Raw genomic sequence first — 11825 nt, 5'->3', positions numbered from 1 at the left:
AAGAAATTGAAATTATAAACAAAGATTCATACATTCTTCAAATGAAATTAGTGGTTGTATGGTGGTTGGGTAGTCGCCGGTGGTGGGGTCGGGGTGGTGCGCTAGTGTTGACGGCATCGACGGTAACGATTGGTGGCGCGGCGGTGATGATTGGCTGTTGTGTCGTCCTCCTCTTTTTTTTTTTTTTTTTTTTTTTTTTTTTTTATTATGAATTCGTAAAGTAAGAGAGAGGGGAAGGAAATCTGGGTATATGGTATTATTTGTGCGGGCGACGGATTTAGGCGACGGACTGTATTCAGTCGCCATTTTAGCGACTAAAATCGGTCGCTATTCTTCAAAATTCGGTCGCCAAGTTATTATACTGTAGTCGCCAATTTGGCGACGAGACGCAATCGCCCGAATTTTTTATCAGTCGCCAATTTCGCGACCATGCTTTTCCGTCGCCTACTTTGGTAGCCCGAGAACGAAATTCTTGTAGTGGTTGTTTGGTGCTGAAATTGAATAAGCTAACTCCTTAACCGATCCTGAACATGTGGTAGAAAAATCAGGAGAAATAGAAACACGATCCGGTACAGCCTCACGAACGGCACAAAATAAAGTCTATAATACACGGTTTTCGGGATTTCAGTGTCCTGGAAAAAAATTGTCCGTAAATATTTTGCCGAGCAACGGATGACATTTAAGGCTTTGGATGTGCGATAAACCAGTCTTGGACGAAAATCGGATAATCATTGAAATTTGTTTATTACATGTTCTTTTGTGCTGGAATTGAATGAACTAACTCCTGAACCGATCCTGGACAGGTGGTAGAAAAATCAGGAGAAATAGAAACACGACCCGGTATAGCATCCCGAATGGCTCAAAATAGAGTGTATAATACACGGTTTTCGGGATTTCAGGGTCCGGGAATAAAATTGTCTGTAATTCACACGGACGGTTTCTCTAGTCCGAAAAGGCAACCTCAAAAATTTTGCGTAGAGACGGATGACATTTGAGCTTTCGATGTACGATAAACCAGGCTCGGACGAAAATCGAATAATCGATGAAGTTTATTTAATACTTTTATTTGGTGCTAAAATTGAATCGGGTAACTACCGAATCGACCCTGGACACGTGGTAGAAAAATCAGGAGAAATATAAACACGATCCAGTACAGCCCCCCTTATTGCTCAAAATGGAGTGTATAACACACGTTTTTCGGGATTTCAGGGTCCGGGAACAAAATTGTCCTTATTTCAAATGGACGGTTTTCTTGGTCAGACAAATTAAAGCAACCTCACAAATTTTGCTAAGCAACGGATGACATTTGAGACTTTTGGTGTGCGATAAACCAGTCTTGGACGAAAATCGGATAATCGTTGAAATTTGTTTAATACTTGTTATTTGGTGCTAAAATTGAAGATGGTAACTCCTGAAGTGACCCTGGACACGTGGTAGAAAAATCAAGAGAAATAGAAACACAACCCGGTACAGCCTCATGTACGGCTCAAAATTGAGTGTATAACACTCGGTTTTCGGTATTTTAGGGTCCCGGAACAAAATTATCCGTAATTCACACGAACGGTTTCCTTGGTCAGAAAAAGCAACCTCTCAAATTTTGCAGAGCAACGAATGACATTTGAGGCTTTCGGTGTGCGCTAAACCAGCCTTGAACGAATATCGGATAATTGTTGAAATTTGTTTAATACATGTTGTATGGTGCTTAAATTGAATAGGGTAACTACTGAACCGACCCTGGATACATGGTAGAAAAATAAGGAGAAATAGAAACACGACCCGGTACAGCCTCCCCTACTGCTCAAAATGGAATGTGTAATACACGGTTTTCGGGATTTCAGGGTCCCGGAACAAAATTGTCCGTAATTCACACGGATGGTTTCTTTAGTCAAACAAACAACCTCACAAATTTTGCGGAGCAACAGATGACATTTGAGGCTTTCGGTATGCGGTAACCAATCTCGGACGAAAATCGGATAATCGTTGAAATTTGTTTAATACTTGTTATTTGTTGCTTAAATTGAATAGGGTAACTACTGAACGGACCCTGGTCACGTGGTAAAAAAATAAGGAGAATTAGAAACACGACCCGGTACAACCTCCCGTACGGTTCAAAATAAAGTGTATAATACACGGTTTTCGGGATTTTAGGGTCTCAGAGCAAAATTGTCTGTAGTTCACACGGACAGTTTCTTTGGTCAGACAAAGCAACCTTACAAATTTTGTGGAGCAACGGATGACATTTGAGGCTTTCGGTATGCGATAGACCAGTCTCCGACGAAAATCGCATAATCATTGAAATTTGTTTAATACTTGTTATTTGGTGCAAAATTTGAGTAAGGTAACTCCTGAAGCGGGCTTGGACACGTGGTAGAAAAATCAAGAGAAATAGAAACACGACTCGGTATAGCCTCCTGAACAGCTAAAAATGGAGTACAATACACGGTTTTCGGGAATTCAGGGTCCCGAAAAAAAAACTTTCGTAAATCACACGTACGGTTTCTCATGTCAGATAAAGAAATCTCACAAATGTTGCCGAGCAACGGATGACATTTAAGTATCTTAGTGTGCGATAAACCAGTCTCGGACGAAAATCGGATAATAAGTGAAATTTGTTTAATACTTGTTATTTGGTGCACAAATTGAATAGGGTAACTCTTGAAGCGACCCAGTACACATGGTAGAAAAATCAGGAGAAATAGAAACACGAACCATTACAGCTTCCCGTATGTCTCAAAATGGAGTGTATAATACACAATTTTCGGGATTTCAAGCTTTCGGAAAAAAAAAAGTCCGTAAATCACACAAACGGTTTCTACAATGCAACCTCACAAATTTTATGGAGCAACGGATGATATTTGAGGCTCTCGGTGTGCGATAAACCAATCTCGGAAGAAAATCGGAAAATCGTTGAAATTTGTTTAATACTCGTTATTTGGTGCTAAAATTGAACAGGGTAACTATCAAAGCGACCTTGGAGTGTATAATACACAGTTTTCGGAATTTCAGGGTTCCGGAACAAAATTGTTCGTAATTCAAACGGACGGTTTCTTTGGTCAGACAAAGCAACCTCACAATTTTGCTAAGCAACGGATGACCTTTGAGACTTTAGGTGTGCAATAAACCAGTCTTGGACGAAAATCGGATAATCGGTGAAATTTGTTTAATACTTGTTATTCGGTGCAGAAATTGAATAGAGTAACTCCTGAAGCGACCCTGTACACGTGGTAGAAAAATCAGGAGAAATAGAAACATGGCTCATTACAACCTCCCGTATGTCTTAAAATGGAGTTTATATATAATACACGGTTTTCAGGATTTCATGGTCCAGGAACAAAATTGTCCGTAATTCACACGGACGGTTTCTCTAGTCAGACAATGCAACCTAGCAAATTTTGAGGAGCAGCGGATGACATTTGAGGCTTTTGGTGTGCGATAAACCAGTCTCGTAAGAAAATCGGATAATCGTTGAAATTTGTTTAATACTTGTTATTTGGTGCTAAAATTGAATAGGTTAACTCCTGAAGCGACCATGGACACGTGGTAGAAAAATCAGTAGAAATGGAAACACGTCCCGGTAAAGTTGCCCGAACGGCTCAAAATGGAGTGTATAATAAACGATTTTCGGTATTTCAGGGCCCTGGAACAAAAATGTCCGTAAATCACAGGAAAGGTTTCTCATCAGATTAGGGGTGTTAATGAGATGAGACAACTCGCGAACAACTCGAGCTCGAGTGGTCAAACGAACAACTCGAGCTTGGCTCGGTCAAAGATATTTACGTTACAATTTGTGCATTGACACACGTGTAAAAAGAAAATTGTGTGTTTAAATTTGAATGGAGGTAGTAGTATTTAAATCCGTTTTACCATTAAAACAGATATTATTGTCTTAAGCAATTTTAACTTCATGAACACATGATACTCCTTACGTCCTTAGTGATGATACTAGTGTAGATCCCGCGTAAATGCGCGGTATATTTAGAGCTTTTAAATTTTGCTATAATATTTATAGATTTCAGATTTATATCTCATGAATTTAAAAAAAAAACAAAAATTAATCTCAAAATTAATGAAGAGAATTGAGTAATTTCATGAACTGTGTTTATTTATGAAAATATTTTAACTACCCCATATTATTTTAGTAAATTTTTTTTCGTCGCGAAGTTAATAATAGGGTAACAATTTATGTATAGAGATTATAGTTTTATACCAATTTTGTTATATTTTTATTAAAAGATTATATTTTTAAGTTTAATGATAAAAATGTTATTTTTAAATGAAAAATTATTTTAATAAATGAAATCTAATTTGTTTCCATATATAAGTTAGAGCACTTTGGAGGAAAAACTTGAGATACGTTTTATTCTTTTACTCGTAGTATATAGGAAGATTTGTAGAATCTAACACACATAAAAACCCAAAATATATATGGTAGTACAAAATATTTTACTGAATATATTGTTTTCTCTACAAAGGCCCAATATTTATATAGAATAACCAAAGTGTTAGGCCCAAATTATAGGTGAAATGATTTGAGCGGGAAAATAAGTTTCACCTATTCATTTAGTAAAAAGAGAATTGGTGCAATAGTTCAACTTACTTCTGTAAATGAAAGACTGCTGAATTTGAATAACATTAGTAACTTATTATGATCCAATTCGGTGTTTGAATCTTAGAGAGCCTTAAATTGAGCATATAGTACATGGAAATGTCGTCAACACCAACAAAGAAATTATGGAATTGTAAACAATGAACGTCTAATAAAGTAGCCGCTTTCGTTTCCACGAAGAGTTGGAAAAACTGAAAAAACACGTCGCAATCTATCATCATGTCCGTGAACCGTGATTGTATAATTTCTACCATTAGTACTAATTATTCTAATGTCCAACTTTTGTAGCGTAACGAGCTTTTCTTTTGCATGTACGTACGTGCAACATACCCTAATTAAGTAACAAGTCTTAATCTTTAATTAGTATTTTAGGCACCACATATAAGACATTTAATCTCTCTAATTCTTCCTTGTTATAATTAGGACATCAATCTATCGGGTGTCGCTATTCTGGTGGAAAAAATTATTCTATCGGGTGTCGCTATTTTGGTGGAAAAAGTTCTTATGTACATGCATACATCGTACATCGAGTGTGTTACACAAGATACATCACAATCAATTTTAATTACATTATACTTAATTATTTAGGAGAATATGTGTTTATTTATACTTCGTATTTTTTGCATTGGTTGGATGTATAATTATGTGGTACACACAATGTGCCTAGAAATTTTTCAACCTAATTATCTGAATAATAACCTTTTCACTAATTGGCAAAACAATTGATACAACTTATACAAGTATGTGAAAGTACCAATTAAACCCCTTAACGTTGTTAAATTGAGAAATTAGACCCTAAAGTTTCATATTTAGCAATTAAGCCTCATAAGTTTCGGCAAAAGTGGAATTTAACCCCGTTTTCTAATTTTTTTCCAAATTCTTATCTTAATATCACTTTATAATACAACTTATCAAATACTCCGTATAAAATTTGGAGAATTACTTTTTTGAGTTTTATAGTATTTAGACAATTCATATACATGTATGAAATACTTTATAAATCTTAAACACTTTACTAAACATGTAATATGTAAAAGTGTTCTTAATTAATAAATTATGTAGAATTTCGTAAAGTTGCAATTAGTAATTTTTAGTATTTAATAAATTGTATAATTATAGTCCTATAAAATAATTTTTCTATTTAATTCTTGAGAAAGATTTAAAAATGAGGTTGAATATTTTGTAATTTGACACTCTTAATTTATGATAAATCTTGATTGAACAAAATTTTGGTTGTTTGTATGTGAATTTATACATCAATGAAGTAGTTTTGAGTCTATTTTCTACAAGTTTGCCTTCATGTGAGGACAAACTGAGTAATCAACATCCTATTTTCAAAAAATGCCAAGGAAGTTGAGAATCGAACACCTAATTTTTATGTATGAATATTTACACTTAACAACCGAACTAAGGAAGTCTTTTTTTTTTTTTTGGCAACAGTAAAACCAAGTAATTACATTCTCACGGCTCTCTTAATTAGCTAGACCATGAACACATTTATTTAGGGTTCTAGGAATGTAGTTACAACTTAAACAGTGAAAAAACGAAAATAAACTACTAATATCAACACCCCCAAGAAAAAGATATTGCTTCTGAGCTAGACCAGCAACCTGCAAAACAAGTTGAAGACAATCCGTAGAGAGCTAATCATGTGATTGAGCCCAAAAAATAGCCTCCCGGAGGCCATGAGCTTCAGCTTGAATAGCAGATTCAGTTTAGAATTGAGATCAACTAAAGGAAGTTAAATGATCATTTGTTTCGAGAAATATATAATGGGATTGGACGCACTATGGTACAGTCTCCTTACAAAAACAAGGTCCTCCACTACTTGTAAATTGTAATCTAAGTAACTACGGAGTATGTGATTACTTAGTTATATTCAGCATAAGACCGTATAAACTAGGTTAATATTAGAAAAACATTAATTTCCTTGGTATAATAGTTAAACCAATAGATGGAAAATTACATCTCTACCCTTATAAGTTCGGTGGAAATTAAGCAGTATATCAATATTTTTTTCTTTAATTATGATGGTTCAGTATGAACTTGTGACGTTCTATCAATTTCCATAATATATATACATTTCTCCGAAAGTTACCTTACAAAAAAAATTGTTTTCTAGCTTTTATCATTTTCTTGTCTCATATGATTAATTTTTAGTTTAATTTTCGAACTGTTAAATGTGAAATGGGACATCATTCAAATTAGGAAATGGTTAAAATCCACATACTCTTTTGTTTGCAATGGACCACGCATATTACATATATATAGGAGGTGTCACATAGGCAATGGCGGAGCAATGAACAAAATGAATTTCTATAGTTAATTTTTTTGATTTAATTCATTTTCAAGTTATGTTATTGATTATCAATATTTATTTTTAAAATTTCAATTTATGTTTGTTCGTTTAACTTTTAATCCTGGCTCTATAATTAATTACGGCTATATGTATGTATACACAACGTTATATATTTAACGATAATTTATTTTCCAAGTTATGTTTTTGATTATCAAGAATGTACGGTAAATTTTATAGACTTATTTTCGAGAATTAAATATGCATATGATATGAAAGAGTATGAGGTTAATATAAAGATGAATATATACGAGTTTTTTTTATACCGTTGGTTGCATGCAGAGCGCATAACCATTCAACTAGATGACTATAGTTTAATAGTTCATTTTTATGAACATAAATTGCCTTTGTAACTTACCGGGACAGAGGGAGTACAAAGTAACGGATATATTGCGGTAATTTTTCATTTTAATTTCTATCATGCACGGGGCGGGATATGCGCTAGCTTAAAGTGTAGAGAATTGGTTTCTATGCATGTGAAACATAAAATTAAAATTAAACTTTCTAAATTTGTAACCACAAATTTGTTTAAAAGGTATTATAAATTATAGCATGACATTATTCATGTGTCATACATTAAATACCACATTCTATAAAATGGACTCCTTTTTTACACTTTTGTGTGACATTCTTTAATCATTCCAAAGTCATCAATAACAAGTAGTCCAAATATAACAATTACCATGAAAAAAAAAATACTTATAAAATTTATTTGGATTGAGTGTAATTTTCAAGGGGTGATATAGTGAAAAAATTGTTTACTTTTCACTTTATTACCTCTATTATCCATTGATAATTACTATCAATCCAAACGAGCCCAGCCTATACTAATTAAAACGAAATTAAATAAACAAAAACAAAAGAGCAACAAAGTTGTAACTCCTATGTTATCCTAGAAGAGTTGAGCAGAGACAGATGGATCATCTAAGGACATGTCAAGCAAGTTAACATGGTGATCATGGCTAATCACACCTTCCTCAAACAACCATTTCTCTAGCAAAGATAACGGCATTTCTGTCGTCGTAGTGGGTCCCACCGGGATTGGCTTGCTCTCCTCTTGTGCCACCTCTATGGAGTTCTCACCGGAGGCGGTCCCTATTGAGGAATTGGATTTAGTGTTTAAGGTGCTAAAGAGTGACCCTAAACCTTGGTAACAATCATATTTGTTCTTATTAGTATGGATTGTTGTTGTTGAGGAGTTTTGGGTAGTGGACTCTTGGGGTGATTTCGGAGATGGGCCGGTAGATGATGATGATGGGCCGGAATTGGGCTTTTGGATGGCCCAATTCTCTAGTAATTTGGCTATGTTATCAGCACTCGAGGCATATGCTGGTCTGGTCAATTTTGGGTCGGGTTTTAAATCAGGTTTGTCAATTGATAGAGCTTCACATAGGGCTTGTTTAGCCAAGTGGATGTCAGTTTGAAGCCTCCTTTCCCATTGTCCTTTGTTGGGGTTATGGTGGTGGGATGAGGAGGTGGAGGTGGAAGAGTTGTTTGGTGAAAACCCTTCTTGGGAATGTGTAGTTTGACCATTTTGCCCTTCGATTTTCTTTAGTTTCTTCTTTAGATGGGTGTTCCAGTAATTCTTGATATCGTTGTCGGTCCTTTGTGGGAGGTAGGATGCTATAGCTGCCCATCTGTATAAGACAATAATAGTATTTACGGAGTACATCAATATTATTCAATAAGGAGTATCATTTACTACATGCAAACGAAATACAATAAATGATAAAGGATAATGCATGATAGGGTGTCATGACTTTCATCAAATGATATCAAGACTCAATACGACACTCTCACATTCCCTGATAAAAGCTCTATTATTTTATAGAACTAACATGTTAAATGTGAGAGGGTGACATCGAGTTTCAGTACCGCATCTAGTAAGGCAGTGATACATTATAATAAGTTTTCACTTTTGCAGTATTTTATCTACGTGACAGATCCCATAGCATGAATAAATGCATGAGTAATAAATTGCTCTACTAGTATTGGAAATTTCACAAGAAAGTTGAAAATTAATTTACAATTAATTTTAAAGTTTAAAAGTCGAATAGCTAGATCTAATTTGAGTAAATATTACAATTAGAGACTCCTACAATAAGATCAGATGATTTAATCGATTAAAATTCACTAAGATAACCTTATTCCTGATAATTTCACAATATATCGTCAAATATATCAGTCTATTCAAATCATTTGTTTAATTTTAATATTATATACGGATTACAAACATACAAATAATTCAACCTTATTTTTGATAATTTGACAATATATCATCAAATATATCAGTCTATTCAAATCATTTGTTTAACTTTAATATTATATACGGATTACAAACATACAAATATAATTCAATGAAAATAATGTGAGACAATTAAACAACTAAAACATCTAATATTGTATTTTTAATTTGATGCGGAGTAATATGATTAATGATTTTAGACCGTCTCACACAAAAATAACTCGAGAAAGAATGACATAGTCAAATTATGTGACATTTAGGATGAACATTTTACCTGTTTCCCAAAAGAGCTTGAAGATGAATGATCATTTTCTCCTCTTGCTCAGTAAAATTTCCACGTTTAATACCAGGACGAAGGTAATTAGTCCATCTCAGCCTGCAACTTTTACTGCATCTACGTAACCCTAAAAATCCAACCAAGATTTTCAAAAATTAAGAATTTATTTATGATATGTGCTACTTCATTAATTTAGTTAACCCTACATAATGAAAATAAGAAAAAGAATTTAAAAAATTAAAAATAAAATGAAAGTATTAAGTAAGTTGCCAGCTGCATGGTACTAGGGCAATAAATACACACAATTTATTGGTCACCAACCCACTAAAAATAGATAATTTAAAGCCGCAGAACATGATCTCAACCCAAGTAAAATTACATAAAAAGGGAAAAAAAATAAATAAATGCAAAAATATTGATCTTTCCCAAGAATCCTACCCTAATAAATTAAATTAAACAGGAAATCTAACCCTAAATAAAAATATTTGACTAAAGACTGAACTTTGAGCTTTTGGAGTATACTTATGTTCCTCGGTATATCACATCATCGTAGATCCAAATCAATAAGAAAATTGAAATTAACAATATACGGAGTATATCGTAAATAACAAAGCATAATCTAAGCAGAATAAAGTATAAGGCTTGTTATTAACTAGAGTGTACGGTAATATGATATACCACCTTAGAAAGACCTAAAAAAATATCGAAATCTACATATTGAATGAATAATAACATAACTATAGAGATTACTCTTTCTACTTCGATCATTTGTTTACCTTTTATATTCATCATAAGGGGGTATTTTAATCAAAAGATAAACAAATGATCGAGATGGAGGAATAATTTAAAACAACAAAATGAAATAATTAATTACCAGTATTAGTAGGAACAGCCCTCCAATTACCAGGACCATGCTCTTGAATATAAGAAACTAAGATGATATCTTCTTCAGGAGTCCATGGACCTTTCTTCACCCCAATTTTATCACAACATGGAGGTCTTCCCATTTTATTTATTTTTGATCTTGTTTATTCTTTATTTTAATTTCTATGAATTATTAAGCTTAATTATATACTTATTTAAGCTTAATTAAAAAGATTAGTACTATGGAAAAATAAGTCTATTTTTTACTTTCCAAGCTGTTGAATTAGGTTAAATTAAAAGATGAGTACTATTGTAGAATTATTTGTAGTGATGACAAATAGTGAGAGAAAGTTTTGGTTTTATTTTGTTAAATGTGATTGTTTAGACAATGGTCCACGAGTAAGCATACCCCTTGTCTCTACATATTTATAGAGTGTCGTGGTGGACAGGTAGTGTAAGTTAGCCAGAGTATTAAAATAATAAAAAATAATAAAAATATTAATATTATTTATAAATATTTATTATGATGATCTTATATATACATATTTTATTGTTACTATTATCATAATAATTGAAACATTTGGAAACACATACAGTCATACATATACTCATATATACGGATTAATTTGATACAACGCATTTTCACAAAATGTGGGCAAGAAATTATAAACTAGATGATAAAGACTCGTCGAAATATAGGATCCATTGGAGTCAATTTTTCATATAAGACAATGTTACGATAAAATTATTGATAGTACCACTCTTTACCTAAGATTCAATTTAAATTAATCCTATAAGTATAATCTAATATTTATTTAATGTTTAGATAACCCCAAAAATTAGTGACAAATATTAAGTTTATTTGTGATGACTTTATCATTTGTTATTATTATTAGTGATAATTTAATTAACATAAATGGCCACTTAATAATTTCTAGGGTAATGTCACATTACAATTATATTCTCTAATCATAATACAATCTAATTCAAGTAATAGTAAAATCTAACATTCAATTTAAGTAGAAGAGATAAAATTTGTTCAAAGAAAAGGCAAAAACATTTTCTAATATGTTTTTAAATTTAAATCTGCAACGCTAAGCATTTACTCTACTTTGTTATATAGATTATTTTAGATCCATCCATTTTAAATTTATAACTAAACCTTGTAAAACTAACTCGGCATAATACCCCAACTGGTAAGACCCAACACCCAAAATGAGAACTCGAACTTGACCCAAACTCAATTAACCCTACTTCATTTTAAACTACTACTAACTTTGTTAAAATTGACCCGGTAAATAACCCAAACAGTACCCGACTCGACAGTCTGACACTCATACTTGACCAGAACAGACCCGACCCTATATGAGCCTACCCTAATGTTATTTTTTTAAACTGACCGTTATCCCTAAATAACTTGTGACTTCTTGTAAATCCAAACTAACTTAACCCGAATCCAACTCAATTAACCCGGATA

At 33.0% G+C, this 11825-nt stretch overlaps 1 protein-coding gene across 1 annotated transcript; it reads right to left on the bottom strand.

The window, feature by feature from the left end:
- Nucleotides 1-7578: 7578 nt before the first annotated feature.
- LOC141652706 (myb-related protein 306) lies at nucleotides 7579-10749 on the bottom strand. Its single transcript, XM_074460296.1, has 3 exons — nucleotides 10359-10749; nucleotides 9482-9611; nucleotides 7579-8599 (listed from the first exon to the last, which is right to left on the bottom strand). Exons 1-3 carry the CDS (start codon nucleotides 10489-10491, stop codon nucleotides 7855-7857), a joined length of 1008 nt encoding a protein of 335 aa, XP_074316397.1. The 5' UTR covers nucleotides 10492-10749; the 3' UTR covers nucleotides 7579-7854.
- Between the last annotated feature and the right edge of the window lie 1076 nt (nucleotides 10750-11825).

This window comes from Silene latifolia, chromosome 4 (assembly GCF_048544455.1).
Source record: "Silene latifolia isolate original U9 population chromosome 4, ASM4854445v1, whole genome shotgun sequence".
NCBI lineage: Eukaryota > Viridiplantae > Streptophyta > Magnoliopsida > Caryophyllales > Caryophyllaceae > Silene > Silene latifolia.
Note: the sequence above shows the minus strand (reverse complement) of the source record. Positions and strands in the feature narration are given on the sequence as shown.